The sequence below is a fragment of the Phocoena sinus genome, chromosome 10, assembly GCF_008692025.1.
Source record: "Phocoena sinus isolate mPhoSin1 chromosome 10, mPhoSin1.pri, whole genome shotgun sequence".
Lineage (NCBI taxonomy): Eukaryota > Metazoa > Chordata > Mammalia > Artiodactyla > Phocoenidae > Phocoena > Phocoena sinus.
In genome coordinates this window covers 97,705,922-97,723,675 of record NC_045772.1, presented here as the reverse complement: position 1 = coordinate 97,723,675, position 17,754 = coordinate 97,705,922, and the positions used below count along the sequence as shown (strand labels likewise).

The following is a 17,754-nucleotide window of genomic DNA, read 5'->3' as shown; positions in this document are numbered from 1 at the left end:
CAGGCACCTCGCAACTCGGAAAGAACTTAAGTCATTCATGCATTGATGCTACATTGCAGCCAGTCTGTTTTCCAGTTTGAGATACAGAGTGTGGACCAGTGATTCATACTGTAAATCTCCTGCCAGTTATGAGCCCATTCCTATCTTAACCATGGATTCCCTGCTTACCCTGGGAAAAATACATGGCTTGAGGTTTACTAATATCCATGTATAGAAAGAAGGCTGTTTCCAACTTTGTCATATGTCTCTTTTGTTAACTTTATTCTTAAACTGTCCATAAAGTCAGTGGGGGGAGATCGATACAGGTGGAAAGGTAATCACAGTCATCATTTGCAAAGTTATTCTTTCTCTTTGCGCCACAGGAACTACTTTCTAACTTTTGGACTCGTCGTTGAAAACTTTTGGCAAAGGACCTTTGAAGCGGTGGGAGAAGGACCAGTGGAATTCTCTTATCCTTGTTTGGAGGCGGAGAGGCTGGACATGGTGGAGCAGTAAAATATAAATCGGATGCCTCACGATTACTTTGTTGGCAGCAGCTCCAGACCTTAAAGCTCATTCACAGGCAGGTTTTGACTGCTGGCTTGCCTGCCGTGTCTGAGCTCTGAGTGGCATTCAAGCCTGGGTCTAAACTAAAGGAGGAGATGTTTGCATGAGTGTACTTGTGACTGGATGGGATTCAAAGGAAACACATGTAACAATACATCAGTTGTCCATAATGTTCTAATCCAGCATTCTATGGTTTTGGAGTGGGAATTTACAGACTTAGTACTTATTAGAGGCTCAAGGCTCAACTTTCTTCCTGTATGTCTTGATGCTGTCAGCGCTAGTAGTTTGGATTAGAGGCCTTTTAATCTTTGGAGCAAAGCCAATGGCCTGCCCCCTTGGAAGAATTTCATAGTAACCCGGCACTGTGTGGGTTTGTCCTGCTTACTTGGGGGATTTCTCTTACCCAAGGCTGGCATGTTGTTATCTAGGCTGTGTCCTGGCAAAGAGACCTGCTGAGGAGCTGGGAGCGTGCTGAAATCCATCCTTCTTCCAGGTACCAAGTCACTGTCCTGGAATGAGTTCTCTCCATCTATAGAGGCTCACGAAGGGCCGGGCCATGGATGGACTTGACCCTACTGTACCCTATCATCCATCTCCTTCCTTCTCTTGCTGCCCTAGGATGACCTTGAGCCCAGGAGAATGAACCCTACAGATATTGCAACGCTGATACTGCCGGTCTAGGCCCTGGACCAGCGGCAGGACACCTCACTCCCATCTGAGCTCCTCTGGATGACCCTATAGGGAAGTTGCTCGTCTTCTTCTAGGCCTGTTTCCTCATCTGTAAAAACACCACCCTCTCAAGGTCGGATGGTGTAGAGGTGACGAGCGGTTAGGGTTCAGACTTCTGTTTTGCAACTCTTTCACTACCTAGGTATCCTTGGGCAGGTTATTCTTTACACCTGAATATTTTAAATCAATAAAATGGAGAGAATAATCGTACCTACTTATATATTATTAAATCCTTAGAAAAACGCTACAGGTTGGCACAATTATTATCTCCACTTCACAGATCTTTTACAAATGAGGAGTAGGAAGGGATAAGTAACTTGCCTAAGATCACACAGGAGCTCAGACATGGACCAGGTTTTCTGTCTCCTTGTCCAGTTCTAGGACATGTGATATATATATATATCTATAACATGAATATATGCTGGTACAGGTACACGCATGTATATGTACATACATACACACACACACATACACACCCACAGTGCTTAAAAAAGTACCTGGGGGCTTCCCTGGTGGCGCAGTGGTTGAGAGTCTGCCTGCCGATGCAGGGGACACGGGTTCGTGCCCCGGTCCGGGAAGATCCCACATGCCGCGGAGCGGCTGGGCCCGTGAGCCATGGTTGCTGAGCCTGCGTGTCCGGAGCCTGTGCTCCGCAACAGGAGAGGCCGCAGCAATGAGAGGCCCGCGTACCGCAAAAAAAAAAAAAAAAAAAAAAAAGTACCTGGTATATAATGCTAATATTATTAACAGTACCTGGTACCCATTAAGCACTCAATAACCTATTGTTAATAATAATAAAGATCATGATGATGATGGTGATGACAATCTGTAAAGAAGGTTCCCACCTGCTACATTTCTCCCTGCGCTGGGAGTTTATTGGCTCTATGGGACCCCAGCTTGGGTATTCTTTGTGGCTGGAGCGTTCCTTGCATTCTGAATGGGGGCCTGAGGACAGTCTGCTCTCAGGGTGGGAACAGGGGCAGACCTTACCGTGAATGGACTGGTAAATATAGCAAAGCATCAGATGCGTGCCTGCAGGGGTGTGTCTGTATATATTTGTGTGTGTTGACGAGATAAGTGGTTTGTAAGCTTATTTAACTTGAACTCGGCTTTCCTTGGCCCCCAAGTACTGCTAACATCCCTTTTGAGTGTTTCGTGGGAAGTCTGGGCACAAGGTCTTTAAAGGAAAGGGCTCAGTATTAGTTCCCTGTCCTTGGTTTTGTAGACTGCTGGAGAGAAGAATGTTTTCAAGGAGACGTGGACAACAGGATGAACCTTCCTTGCCCCCCACCCCATCCTGCACATTTTGAGCCTGTCCTTTCGGTGGTGAATGAGGATTGGCCTTGGGGCTGGGAAAATGGATGAGGTGACCTTTGCTGGGTCACCCAGCCTGGAATTCTGAGGAGAGATGTACAGGAAGAGAGTACTCATAGGACATTTTATTGTATGTCGCTGTCATACTCATGGCTGGTCCGGACGGGGCTCCTAATTAGGAGTAAGGAGAGCTGGGTTCCTGCCCTACTTAGCCTTAAATCCTTGGGAAAGCTGTACCTTTGGATTGCTATAGATTTGCCTCCTAGACTTTCCCCGCCCCTGACTACCCAGTAAGCATAGTAAATGAAGGGTGTGGCCAGAAGACTTTAATGCCTAATCGCATTCTAGTCCCCAGCCAGAGGTATATCTCCAAATGACTTCAACACCCAGTGGAAGGGATCGGGTGATGGAAAGGGCTCTGGTTTTCTAGTCACCTTTCTAGACAAGAACCTGTATTTTGTGCCCTTTGGTCAGCAAGCCACGGAAAGTGCAAAAAGCAAGCTTCACTCCACACTGTAGTAATGGGTAGGAACACTGCAGCCACAGGAATCAGCAACTCGCCAAGCTTTGCACAGAGAAGTCACCTGGTTGTGGCTTGGAACCAGCCGGAGTCTCACTGTCACTCGAATTACTGAAGGTGGAGGAGAGCAGATAATACAAAACTTCCACTGTACCCCAGTCAGTATGTTTTTTAATTTTCTTATTTCTATTCCCCATTATAAAAGAAAGTGAGGCCAAGTCCCTTGTATACATGGTAAAACCAAGGAGCTGAAAAGTTCAGTGAATGTGAGCTTTGTGAGCTCACAAAGTCAGTGACAGTGTTGCTTTCTCTCTGTTGTTCCTGGATTCCCTGGATTGTATGTCTTTCAGGATGAGCCAACATTCTTTCAGCATAAATGGAAACTTAAACTCCTCCTACAACCTTCCATGTCCTCCTAAGCATTCACGGGTTCTTTAGCATCCAGACCCTTCCCCAGATGAAGTAGCAGTGAAAAGACCACCAGGCTGGAGGTTTGGAATTCGGACATGGAGGAAATCGGACATGGACCCTGTCCATTCAACCCGTGGACCCCAGCCTTCCCCCGAGGCTCACAGCCCCTGCGTCCAAGGGCTCAGAGTCTATACTGTCACATATGCATCTCCATCTCTTGAAACATCCAAATTGACCCTGTTTTTCACTTCCAGCATTTGGTGATGTCTAAATACCCCTTGGAGGGCTCAAGAAACAGCTGGCTGGTGAGTGGGCATAGCTCAGCAGATGAATATTTACTCTCAGAATCTGTAACTCTGTACCTGGACCAGAAGATGCTGGCTCACATAATGAGGGGAGAGTCTAGCGAGTATTTTATTGTCTGAAGATGGAATTAATGGCAGTGCCATAGCTATGTCAAACTCAGCTAATAAAACCTTATGAGTTCTTACCCACGAAATATTTTGTTTATGTCACATGGGTCTAATCGAAGGGTTTTTTTTCTCTTTCTTCACTTCCCTGCCCCCTTTGTCTCCTGAGGCCTATGCCCTCTGGAAGTGCATTAGTTACCTAGGAAACCTTCATGTCAATTTTTTTTTATGCATGGAGTTTGGTGCAACGTAAAGCTAATTTATAGGGTGGTGAGGAATTCATGTCATGACTGGTGAAATAGGAGACTTTATTATGATTTCTATATCCACCTGTGTGGTAGGAATCCATACCTTCCCTCTATTATTCTGGGTAATTTTTTGAAGCATAATTATGAATCTGCATGCTATTTCACAAAATGAGTTGATCAATTATTGTTTATTGTTCGGTGTAATCATTATATTGTTCAGTGTAACTCATTCTATGTTTGGTGTAACTCATTATATTGTTCAGTGTAACTCATATATTGTTTGGTGTAACTCATTATATGGTTCAGTGAAACTCATTATATTGTTCGGTGTAACTCATTATATGGTTCAGTGTAACTAACTCTTTATATTGTTCGGTGTAACTCATTATATGGTTCAGTGTAACTAACTCTTTATATTGTTTGGTGTAACTCATTATATTGTTCGGTGTAACTCATTATATGGTTCAGTGTAACTAACTCATTATATTGTTCAGTGTAACTCATTGTATTGTTCGGTGTAACTCATTATATGGTTCAGTGTAAGCTCTAGAACATAATTAGCAGGAACAACAAACCGAGAACATACTATGCAAGCTGTTGAGAGTTAAAGGACACTGTGGAATTTCCTTTAAAATGAGGTGATTCTGTTTTAGAGGCAAAGAATGAAAAGATGGGATTTTAAAATTCTTCAGCTATGTCTTCCATGCTCATTGAGGTCCATATTAAGAAGCTATTAAAATTCTAAATATGTCCACTACTTCGTTCTGCTGATTTCTTTCTGTCTTCGTACAAAGGGGAGAATATATACCCATGGAGTTACGTTAATGAAATGTTTAAAGACAGCTTACGAAAAACAGGACAGTCTTTCTAAAGGCTGATCTGCCACCAGTGGGGTGGCAGGACTTCAGTGCAAGCGCCGTTAGATTGGGAGTTGGGGCTTCCATGGTACCAGGCACTGTGCTGAGTGTTTTAAATAAATAAGTTCATTTGATCCTCATAACACTCCAATGAGGCTGGCACTGAGAAGCTCAGCACCTGCCCAAAGACACACAGCTGTGAAGTGAAGAAGGCCGCATGAAACCTGGGTTTGGATGCGTCCAAAATCCCCTCTTTCAATGAGTCGTAGCTCCTGATCTGTCACCAGGCTTTTTCTATTTCCCTGGGGAGAGTCATTGTCAGGCTGGAGCCTCAGCTTCCTCAACTATTCAATGCGGGGTGAGGACACACAGAGGCTCAGAGAACATGACCTCTGGGATCCCTGCTCCGCCAGACCAGTGCTGATAACAGCAAAGCCGCACTTTCTCGAGATAGAAATTTTAGGGAAGACCTGGGCACACGGCTTCTATGGACAGCTGCACCTACTTTGCAAAAAAGAGTAATGTCTCACACAGGACTCTTCAGGGCCTTTGGGCAGGGCTGCTAACGGGCGTGATGTTCACATGGGTGTGATGTTAATAACGCTGTGGTTAGGACCTGTGCAGTAATGGTTGGGCAGGGGGAATCTTTTTTTTTTTTTGCGTAGTACGAGGGCCTCTCACCGTTGTGGCCTCTCCGTCGCGGAGCACAGGCTCCGACGCGCAGGCTCAGCAGCCATAGCTCACGGGCCCAGTCGCTCCGCGGCATGTGGATCTTCCCGGACCGGGGGCACGAACACGTGTCCCCTGCATCGGCAGGCGACTCTCAACCACTGCGCCACCAGGGGAACCCACGGGGAATCTTTGAGTGCCAGGAGCCATGGAGTGCACGGTCTTCCCTGACCCTTAAATTCCCAGTCCCTGTGCAAGCACCTTTTGCATCACTTAATTGTTTCGCAAACGAGACTTTCAGGCTCCCTTAGCAAAGCAGCAGTCTGAGTGAGTCGGGGCGAAGATGGCACGTGTAGGGCCCAAGAAAGAGTCACGGGCATCCTGCCAAATTCTCCGCAGTGCCCTCCAGCCGCAGACATACAACCTGCAAATATTTGAGGATCAGATGAGGTGTGGAGGAGGATCTCCAAGGCAGGACGAAAAACAAGCAAACAAAACAAAACAAACAAAAACCAATGAGAGAAGACAAATGTTCAAGGCTAGCTAGCTGATCATGGGGAAAATCGCCCTGCTTGTCTTTGCCACGAAGGGTCACAGAGGAAAGGGTCCTTGGAGGCCACTCAGCCCAATTCTCTTATTTCCTGGGTCAACGTGTCCACAGTGAATTAACCACAGGCAGCTAGAGCACAAGACCACACGCCTGGGCATCCCACCCCGCCAACACACAGTCCGCTTAACTCAAACATCAAGGCCGTAATGTGCTGCTTTTTACAAGAGAAAGGCATACTTCAGGCCAATGCTTTCCATTCTGTTTTCTATTCAGTGTTTCAACCACAGAGTGGTGCTGTTGCAAAAGAGAAGAGTGGGCAGGAGGCTAGCTCTAGAAATTTGCTTTAGGAGAGAGTTTTAAAACGACCTCCAAACACCAGATCCAGTCCCCACTCTCACAAACCGCTTTCAGGAAGAGGGCCTGACACCCAGATGCAGCCAGGAGAAAAAGAAAGTTCAGCAACCTAAAAATGCAGTCAACAGATGGACAGCCAATGCCCAGGCTGTGACCACAGCCTCAACTTGGAGAAAGGGATCCAAAAAGACCTAGTTCTGGATGGACTGCCCTGGACCCAGCACCGCCTTTGGGGCACGAACTCCCCCAGCTTACTTCCTAGCTCTGTTTTTTCGCTTTAGCTGTCAGCAACACTCAGATCTGTCTCTATTTCGAAAAATGGATTTGCTTAGAAGTCACAATGCTCCACAGTTCTAAAACGATTCCATATTATATGCAATAATCTTTTACTCTATCTTTTAAAAAATTACACCTTTCTACTCCTTATTCTGGCCACCCTGTTTCTCCATCACCTGGTCACTCTCTTGGAAGCCAGAGGGAGGATCTGGATATCAGTCTTTAGAGTGGGGGAAGAGGACACTTAGCTCTGAACTAGAAAGGATAGCAGTAAGGAAAAGGCAGTTTGCCTGCTCCAGGAAAGCAGGAAAAGGGTCTTCCACAAAGGAAAGGACAGTGGCTCTCCATTTGGGAAAAAGTGAGCAAAGGGCATCTTTTGGCCTATGCCAGTTCTCTCCTCTTCCTCTCTCCCTGCCTCAGCCCTTCCTCCCTTCCCTCCCCCCTCCCCCACAAGGCACCACGCAATATTTGGCAAGATTAAGGTGTCACCTCTCATATTACAAGGCGTGTTGATTGCACGCAAAGACAGACCCACCAGCTCAGGACAAAACCCCTCTAGTTGGGAAAAGGCACAAACTTTTCCTGGGTCCGCCTAGATCCTGGCAAAACGAGACAGACAGTCAGCGCCTGGCATCTGCAGAACAAATCGGTCTTAAACTCCACGCTGCCTCGTCTTCTTCTTTTTTTTTCCCTTCTGACTTTTTTCACATTTAAGTTTGCCCCTTTCCCTTCCCCTCCTCCCTCCATCCTGCTGGTGACCGAAGAGCCGCTGGCAGATCAGCCGGGACAGGTTTTTAACCCATTCCTCGCTGCAGCGGGAGCCAAGCCCCTCTTTCCTTGCAGCCTTTGGGTTACCGGAGGACCTGGAGCTCCAGAGAAGAGCCCCTAGAACGTGGCCAGTGGGCCTGAATCCCGCCTTTGACTGCGCGGCAGCGGGGGTGGGGTGGGGGGATTGGGGCGCGAGTGCGGGCAGTGGGGAGGGCAGGGGGGCGGGCCAGAGCAGAGCGAGAAAACCGGGACCCAGCAGAGCACGCCCAATCCAGACCTTCATGGTGCCGTGCTCCGGGTGGAGGGGACATCTCTGCAGCCTAATCTGGCCCGGAGGAGGACCTGAACCTTTTGGCGCGAGGGCAGCACGGAAGGAGGACCCTACTCTCCCCAGGGACCACGGGAGGTGCCGCCCCTGGGCCTCAGTAGGCGCTTCTGGCCGTTTTCCATGTGGCAATCTCCAGCAGCCAGGATAATGATGAGGCAGGTACAATCTACCTAGTACGCAGCCCCCAGCCTCCCCATCCCTTCCCACCTCCCCTCGGACCGGCAGCCTCCTCTCTGCGTCGGGTTCGGCCTATCTGGTAGATGCGGTGCCCTTATTTCTTGGTGTTTGACTAAATTCTCAAAACAAGTCAAAGGAATTTGGATGTTTTTGTACTGGAACGCGAACTGAACTGCTTTATTAGGACGCTCGGAACGGCAGGGCCCGGGGAGAAGCGATGCCTACTCACTCCCTCGCCCAAGCGCGCGCGACGTCCAAAGGTCCTGGAAAGAGATGGGGTTTAGGGGTGATGAGGTGGCAGCGAGAAGAAGTGGGGGGGGGAGGGGGATCGAGATGAGATCCCTCCACGCCACGACCCGGGGAGCGGGGGTAGGAGGAGGACAGGAGGGCAAAACTCCGTTCCGAGGCTCTGGATTTCTCATTGACCCCTCAGTGACATGCCCCCCCCCCCCCACACTTCTCTTGACGGCAAATGGGCGAAAGCAAATGCATTAACTAGGGTAAATTTAGAGAGGACCGAGCTCACCACAAGCGGGGTCTAATGGGCGGCCTAAAGTTATCTCCAAATAAGAGATTTTGCCCCCTGCACTCCCCCGTCCTTTCCTCGAATAATCTAAGGGTGGGGAAGTGGGCGTCACTCCTTTCAGAGCGCTTAGAAAGGTTGGTCTGTCGCTTGCCTTTCTGCTTCCCGCGCTGTCCCCGCGTGCAGACTGGTGGGTGCTGGGCGGGAGCTCGGCTGCAGGCCCGACCCTCATTTGGAAGGAAGGGGCTTAGGAGAAGTTGAAGGCTGCGTGGGGTGGGAGGCTCCGATTCATCACCCTCCTCTCCTTTCCAGCTCACACACAAGCGTGCACACACACCCGCCCTCCCCCCCCCGACCCGTGCCCCCCGCCCCCCCCGACCCCATACCTCTCTGGCTTGATCTGCCTGGACCGCCTGCAGCGCCTTGGGTGCTGGTCCTGGAGGCGGCGGGCAGCCTGGGAACGGTGTCCCCGGGGCGTGCTCCGGTGGTGTGGAGAGGGAAGGAGGACGGGTGCTCTTGGTAGCGGCGGGTGGGGAGAGATCTGGAGCTGAAAGGGTCGAAGGTTCAGAAGAGTTTGCACATTCGACCCAAGCCTCCCGAGGCAAGGGGCAAGAAAGGCCCTTCTTCTTTGTAAAGAAAAACCTTAAATGAAAAGCAAAAAAGAAGATCAAAAAAGAGATTTTTCAAGGAGAAGAACAAATAAGACAGACTAAAGGCATGAATGTGTAAAGCGCAGTGAAAAGTTAAACATTTCGTTTTTTTTCTTGGAGATGGAAAAATCGGAGATGGAGGGGCAAACTGAAGCATACTACCGACTTGGAGGTTGGGGATATTTTTATTTAAGAAAGGGACAGGGGAAATGACCCGGTGCCCCCAGTGGCCCCCGGCCCCAGCCGGAGGGGCGCTGGGGCGCAGGCTTGCGCGGCCGGCCGGGCGCGGGGGCGGGCGGCGCGGCGCCGAAGGGGTTAAGGCGCTGAGCGCGGAGCCATCTGGCCGGGTGGCTGTTATAACCGCGCAGATTCTGTTCACGGGACTCAGAGTTGAACGCTCCTCTCCCCACCGTAGCAGCTCCGCGCGAGGCCCCCGAGAGAGCCCGGCGCAACTACTTTCTTCCCTCTCCTTTCTCCTTCTCTTTTTATCCCCTGCTGGGGGCTGGCGGTGGCGGCGGGGTGGGAGAGACTTTGAATGACCGAGCTCGCGTCCACCTTCTCTTCATGTCGACGTCCCTGGAAACAGTCACACGGATGCCATGGTCACTTCTGCCACGGTAAGCGGAGGCGGGGCACGCTGGGCGGGCAGGGTTCGGGGCCGGGGACCTGCGCGCAGCCCGGTCCGCACCCCGCCCTCACCCCATCGCGCCGCGCTCCCGCACTCTTCCCCCGCTCGTTCCTTCCCGAAGTTTGCGCCCGGTGCGATCACAGCAACCCGCCCGCCCCCCGCGAACGGACACTCCTCCCCACCTCCTCCCTCCCGTGCCTCGGCTGCTGGAAGGAAACCGCCCAATATCTGGGAAAGTGATCAGGTTTAAGGGACCGGGATTGGAAATGGGCGGGGGGGGGGGGGCGCGGAGGCGAGGGGAAAGGAGGACGACGGTAAGGGCAGGAAAGGGCTTCGGGAAAACCGCCGGCCCCCTCACCAACGCAGCCGTCTACTCCAGCAGAGAAGTCTCCTCGCGCATCCGTAACAAAAGGGGGTGGCAGTCGTATCCGGGGCGGCGGGGAGGCGAGGGTGCCGCCGTCGTTCCCCGCACGCGCCCCCCGCGCCTCCCGCTCGCCACCTCGCCAAGCTCTCCGCTCTCCTCCCCCTCCCGGGCCGGGCGGGAGCTGCGGGGGGAGGGGACGCAGAGCTCCGGCCCCCGCGGAGAGTCGCTTCCCGGTTTCGGGAGTTGAGACTCCGTGCGTGGAGTGGCTACCTGCTGGAGTCCCCCTGCCTCCGCTCAAAGCTTTCTCGGAAGCAGCCCCGCACCCCGGGCTCATCCTGGTCGGCGGCCACCCCACCCTGGGTCTCTGCGCAGATGCTGGAGCCGTGCGCGCGGCCCGCGCGTCTGGGTCGCCGCCGGGAGCGGCGGACACGGGGGCCGAGCGGTCCCTGGGGAGCTCCTCGCGGTTCCTCCGGGCCAGCTCTAGGAATCGGAGGTACCGGAGGCTGGGAGGCCTGGGGCCCGGCCGTAGCTAGGTCGGACTTCAGAGGACCCCCAAGGACCCAATTTCAACTTGGCCCCTGAGCTAGAGCTCGGGTAGTAGACTCACACTGCCAAGGAAATTTGGAACGCTTGGGAGTTGAAGGTTCGGGAAAGGCGGGCCTGGGGTGGGGGGAGGGGACTCTGCTTGTGGCTTTCGGGCGCGAGTGGGTGCGCGGCGAGGAGACGCTGCTTCTTTGGGGAACTTTGGCTGCTGCGTTCCTCAAAGGTACAGCACTGAGACCCCCGAGCCGCACCGGGTGAGGGCTGCTGACTAGTAAGGATCCCTCTCGTTGGATCCGTGGCCGGGGGCTTCCAGGTGGAGGAAACACCGAACTAGACAGCCTGGTCTCGACCTCTGGCGGCGGGCGGCACGTTCAGAGTCTCAGTGCAGGCAGCTGCCTGGACGCAGCCCTAGCGCTGAGCTCGGAGCTGGAGAGCTGGCGACTACACGTCTTGGACTTGTTTATGTGCGCCGAGGAGCAGGGGGCGGGAGCTAGGGGGGTGAGGGCGGGCTAAAAGGGAGTGGGTGTCACCCCGGGACTCTAGTCGCTTAAGGACTGTGCTGGGCAAGTGCTCTTTAATGAGGAGATGTCCTCTCCCGCTCTGCAGAACGGAGAGCCAGGGACACATCTAAACCCTCTGCCCCAAATGTCAGGATGGAGAAAGTTGGAACGGGAAGGAACTTTGCAATCGGTTCTGTTTTCCCGGCACTGAGAAATTCTCCCATGTCCTCGGCCTGCCTCCCTCCCGCCCCCGACACAAAGAAGGTGGAGGGGTGGGATTCAGGGGATCGAATCCAACCGCCTCTGCCTTGGGCTCAAACGCTCAGACCTGGGTTTGGCATTGGGAGAGGAGGAGATGAAAAGAAACCGAGCTCTGAACGGTGTTGGGGGAGAGTAGGAAGTCTGCGGGGTTGCAGGAAGGAGCGTGTAGGGCTCTGTGCTGGTGTGGACTGTTTTGTAGCTGGAAGTGGAGGCTGTGGCTCTGTGTGAACGGGTCTGCCGGCCTGTGGAGGGCGATCAGGACCCCTGGGCGCTCTGTTTGGTCAGGGAAAGAGGTTTTTTGGAACGTGTCTGCATGAGGGTGTGCAAGGGGGACGGCCAGAGTGCGGGAGCGCCCCCTGCTCTGTGGGCAGGTGGAGGTGTGTGTTTCTGAAGCTCTCTAGCACGGGCAGCAGGTGAGGGCATGTGGGAACAGAGGTGTAGCTGATGAGAAATCTGTGCCTGCGAAGGGTGTCGGAGCAGGAGTGGTACGGTGTGTTGCAGCAGATGGCTCGCGCGCGCCTGCACAGACACACGGAGTGGGTGTGGCATGGGAGGGCGCCCGTGTGGGGGACGTGTGTGGAAGGTTAGCCTAGGCGCCTGCGGATTACCGAAGGGATGGGGCGGGGAGATTATCTGCAAAGAGCAGAGTGTGAACTTTATGAGTGAGTGCTGGGAAATTTGGCCAGGAGGGCACTGGGGTACGTGGGGAACAGAAAAGGGTGGGCTCAGACGCATTACGGAGAGATGGGACATCTGCAGAGAAGGATACTGTGGTGGTTTTTGCCTCCCCCCCCCGCCCCCCCGCCCCACCCCGGCACCTCACCAGAGGGGAGGGAATTGGAGAAGGCTTAGGATGAGGGATGTACATTTAAGGGGAAAAGTCCTCTGTGTGTTGGTACCGGCTGGGGACGTGTGCGAGTGAGATCTGAGTGAGTGGAGAAATGTGTTTTGCATGCCGAGCGGCAGGGATGTGCATAGTATTATATTGTATAATGGGTTTCTTATTTAAGAAATAACAACTGGAATGCCCACTGGATGCTCAGCCCATTGCTGGGTACTGGGGCGTGGCATGGTGCCCTGGAACAATTTCTTCCCAGGGCTCAGCGGACTGCCGCAGTTTTGCCAGGAGAAACGAGGAGAGCTCGGTGCTAGTCGAGGTTTCTTCAAGAACTATAATTCAGTTTCTAGAGATGTTTATGCATCTCGGAGGCCAAAGGGAAGCTGATTTGAAATGTACCTGTGGTTTTGTAAAAAGGGCGCAGAAAGATGGGGATGATAGATAGTTCTGTGTGTTGGGAAGGGAGCTGAGGGCTGTTACTGTTTCTTGTAGGGGGTGTGGGCTGGGAATGGAGGGTGCAGCATGCCAGGTCAGAATGCAGGTGCTCATACACCGGAGGCTTGAGTTTCTGAGAGCGTGGCAGGGACACGGCTTCATACAGGGAGCTGGAGAAGGGGCGAGGCAGTGATCAGGAAGATGCCAGGAAGATGCAGGTTGGGAGTGTTTGTTAATCTTTGATGACTTCTGGGCTGTGAGTGGTAAAGCTAACGTGTGTGTGCCGCGTGCACACACGCCGTGGGTCTGGAGTGAAGTAACTGGGGGGAGGCCAGCTTGGAAGACAGGAAGGGTGTGTATGCTGTCTCTAGCTTGGAGGACAGGAAGTGGAATGTATGTTTTTGCAGGAATCCTTTGTGGCCGAGGAAGGATGAAAATCATCTTGGATGCTCAGATGTGTATCAGAGTTTAAAAGGTACAGATAAAGGAAGGGTTGCAGGTTTATTAGGAAGCATTTGGGGAGGGAGGGGCATGTGCTGTTGGTTGGGTTCATACCAGCAAGAGCTGGGGAGTTAACTGGGACAGAGCAGGGGGAGGGGTGTGCTTTGGCCACACACACCTGCTGACCAGGAACTTCATTTATTAGGTCTCTTCATGTGAGGGCATATGTTTGGGGGGAATAAACCTCATCTGTTTGACCCATGACACTTTTGATTTCCTGAAATGATGGCTGTGCCATTTTGAGGTTCTGCCTTATTTGTAGGGGAAATTCATCTGTGTAAGAGTGTTGATAGAGGGTCTGACCCTTGGTCAGAGGATCTTGCGGTAGTATTTCAGAGGATGGCGTGGTGGAGATGAAAGGTTTCCCATTGGGAATGGCTCGGTTCTAGTCCAGTTCTGCCACTTTGGAGCAGGGTGACCTCAGGAAAATTTTCTAATCTCTGATCCTCCATTGTTTCTCTGTGTAAAATGGCGTTGTCTGCCATGACTCAATGAGAAGGAAAATTCACTCTGCTTCCCTCCCCTTCAAAGCCTGGTGCGTTTAGGGGTACAAAGCTTTACTCGAAGGTGACGCCGAGTTGAATACAGGCGCTAGCATGGACGTGAACCATTGTAGAAATGGGTCCTGGACCTCCTTCTCTTTACAGGGCAAGTTGGTAAAACAGTCTTAATGCCCGCCTGAGTGTCTACTGCTCACCCGTGGTGCAAACAGAACTTTCTATAACTGCCTCAGTTTACTCACCATAAAATGGAGGCAGCCAAGCCTAGATTACCGTTGATGGCAACCTGTTTTCGTAACAGGTCTTTGAACTATTCAGACAAAGGCAGTCCACAAATCAATGTTATTAACTGTCCGACGAGGACGTTTCCCTTTTCTGCAGGCCACAATGCCTAAAGAAATGTGATTTGAGGACAGAGAAAATAGTCATGTCTTCGGCGTGTTAGAATAAAAGAAGAGCAAAGTCCAGCCAACCCGGCTTACTACGAAGGTCTGTTTTTCTCTGGGCTATGCGTCCTTGGCAGGCAAGAGCCTGCTCGTAAGAAGAGGGCATGGGCTTTGGATCTTTGCAGACACCCAATGCAGCAAGTTGGTGCAGCCACTTCCCCAGAGACAAAAATGGAGACCACAAAAAAAAGAGGGACCAGGAAACCCACTCAAGCCTCCGAGTCCTCCCAGAAGTCGGCACATGCTGTGAACTGCTGGCTCAGAGTCAGGCTCCCATCCATCCTTGAGTTCAGTGGCCATAAATAGTCAGGCGCTAAGCTATTTCCATGAGGCAGTAAACCAATTCCGCTGCTTTTCTTGGCGAGATTGGGCCAATTAAGTTGATTGGAAGAGGTCACTGTTGATGGCTCTCACATTCCCCAGGCGGGACAGGCCAGCAGAGTTTAATTACATAACATTTCCCATCTCCGCAGCTCCCCTCCCAGACAGATCAGATGTGCAGGCCTCCCCCTCCGCCCCTCCATCCAGGACGGCGAATGCAGCAGGCCAGCTCCTGCTTCAGCTTCTCCAGACTGTTTCCTGAGCAGTTACAGTACTCCCACCCCAACTGTGAGGAATGTAAATCCAGTGTTGGCGGGAATGAGAGCGGGAAGTCAGGCCGACACAGAAGATCCTTCAAACCCACCACCCTGCTTCCCAACCTCACCAGCTGCTCTTTAATGAGGCAGGCAGTTTCTGGTGGAGGGGATGCTGAACTAATGACCCTTGCTAGGGTTTTCCATTTAGTTTTCTTTAAAATTGAGTTTGTTGGAGAAGGACCAGATCTACCGGAGACCAGCCTAAGACCCGTGTGGTGCTGTTGATAAGCTCTGTGGATGTACTTTGTGCGTGGATGGGTGTGTGCAGAGAGAGAGGAGAGCAGGGCTGTGTGTGTGCTGGGGGACACAAGAGCACAGGAGGGGCCCTGGGTGGGCAGGAGGCATTCCTAGACCTTGTGTTGTGAGCGGCAGGTATATGGGCACCTGGTTCAGACTGGACCGCCACAGTATTGTGTCTTGAGGAAGAGCCAGCTTGTGGAAGGAATTGGGAGCAGCTTTTATTCAGACCATTCGTATTTGGGGGTTGGAGGATGTGTGAGCTTTTAGGAAGTCTGAGGCCAGTGCAGATAGAACCTCATTCTTGCCTGAACAGATTTCTGTTAAAATCAAGGCTGGGCAAAGGAAGCCTTTCAGAGGACTCATTTTAGAACCTATGAAAGCACATGTAGAGGGACCAAGATCTTTAAAGTCTTTTCGTGTTGTTGACAGTTTTCCGTAAGTCAGCCTTTCCTTCTACCTAAAAATACCAAGGGGCTAAGTGTGCACGCACCTCTGGGTGGTGAGGATGCGTTGGCTGTTTCGTGTCCACATCTGTGCCATGGTCCTTCTCAAGCAGTCCTAACTGTCTGCGGCTCTGGCATCCCTGCAGGACTAACCTCTGCTTGTCAGTGTGGTTTCGCTGGAGACGGATTTTGACGTGAGCTTTGGTGGGGTCTATTGTGATTACTCACTTTTCAGCAGCATCTCCAGGAAAGACTTTGGTTGAGCCCCCAGCCTTCTATGGATTTTGTTCAGTCAGAGATTTTTTGAAAGGGTTGAGCTTCTTTCTCATTCAAGACCAGAGCTGTAGGCGTAAATGGCAGCTTACTGATCTCAAGAGATCCCAGGCCCAGGTCATCTTCAACAGCCGGGGGCAGCAGAAAGCCTGCTGACTTAGAGGTGGGGCACCAAGCTTGCCACTGAGTTCTGTGACTCATAGGCTGCTGTCGTGTGACCCTGGATGGTCTCTCCAGGCCTTGACGTACCCATCTGTAAATGAAGAACCTGAACTAGAGGATCTCAGAGTTCCATTCCAGCTGCACCATCTGAGGACTCTCCAGTAGCCCATCCTCCTGTTCGCTCCGCGCTGATATGCTTTGCTTGGGGCGCATCTTGGCACACCCTCAGTGAGCTCCTGTTTTTGTCTTTGGGGAATGGCTGAGTCAAAGGCAGAAAGGCATGCAAAGAATTTGCCATAGAGTTTTGTTTTTGGCCAGGAATACTCTTGAAGTTGGCTTCGCCTGTGCAGTGTGTACAGAGCTCTGAGGGGTGGGGTTTGGCTTTCTGGTAGACCCGATGCTAATCATCCAGCTTCCACGTGAACGCCTATTAGTGTTTCTGACTAAGAGAAGGACCCACCTTGAAGATGACTGATGCTGATGACAGTTAATATTCGAGTACTTACTGGGCGCCAGGCATTACTGTAAATATCACATGGTGTTATCTCAGTGCCCAAAATAACCTCTTTTGCAGGTGGGGAGACTGAGGTTATGTGAGGTTAAGGGGTACGTTTACGGGTACACAGCTAGATCTCGATGTGCTGACATTCTAGCCTGAAGCCTGTGACCATCCCAAGTCCATCACCTGCCAATCAGGTTCTGTCTCTGCATTCTGTGATGTCATCGAGATGAGAGATTGCTTGATAGCCCTCTCCAAAGTCTGTCACCCCACAGGGTAACCTGCTCCGCGGGAAGGTTCATTTTCACGTGCAAGACAAATGCTGAGGCTTTCTGGCCACCTGCCGGAAAGCACGCGTCAGATCTGTCTTAGCTCCCAACGCCCTCCCCCTTTACTTCCCCTCCTGTTGACAAGGGAATCTGCCCTTCCAGAATGGGGGTGTTGATTTAAGTCACAATTGCCTCCTTGTAAACTCTGTAAGATTGGAGCCGGACATCTGGTTTTGATCCACTTGCCCACGAGAGGTGGTGGGTCCCAGGGTTCTTGAGTCCTGTGGTGAGGGTTGCACAGAATCAAAGTAAAAGAGAATGGAGAATGTGAGGGCTCTTCAGAATTTGGAAAATGGCTTTCCTTGAAAGGCTAGGGAACTCCCTCCATGTATACAAGGGCCATGTATTTCTTGCTGAGAGGTTGAAGGCAGGAGTTGCTACCAAGGACTGGGGTCCCCAGGCTCTGTTTGATGCAGAGCAGAGCAGTTTTAGAGTCTTCCAGCCGTGGCACTTGCTAGCTGCGCGCCCTTCTGGGCAATACCAGAAGTAGGGAAGCCAGAGGTGTTCTCGGGTGCATGTTGCCACCATCTCTGAAGGGTGTGACTGAAGGCTCTTATTTTTTCTCCCTCCACTGACTTTCTTGTCACCACTACCACACATACATCTTCAAAGCAATGAATGAGAATGACTTGGTTCTATTGCTGGAAAGTATTTGCAATGTGCTAATAAATGGATAGCATTAACCTAATGCCTGTGAAATTGTGGGTGCTCAAAAGATATGTGTTTGCTTTGTTTAAAACAACATTCCACGTGTAGGGTGATGCTTTCCTTCTTTGTAAGAGGACATAGCCCTATTATTATCATTTTTTTTTATGATAGACCGG

The 17,754-nt window shown here is 51.6% G+C and overlaps 1 protein-coding gene across 1 annotated transcript in view; it reads left to right on the top strand.

Annotated features, from left to right (window-relative positions):
• The first annotated feature begins 9,717 nt into the window (after positions 1-9,717).
• NTF3 (neurotrophin 3) overlaps positions 9,718-17,754 on the top strand; it is a 64,222-nt gene continuing 56,185 nt past the window's right edge. The window contains exon 1 of the mRNA XM_032646025.1: positions 9,718-9,947. Coding sequence (XP_032501916.1) covers positions 9,930-9,947 — 18 coding nt within the window. The 5' untranslated portion in view covers positions 9,718-9,929. The remainder of the gene's footprint in view (positions 9,948-17,754) is intronic.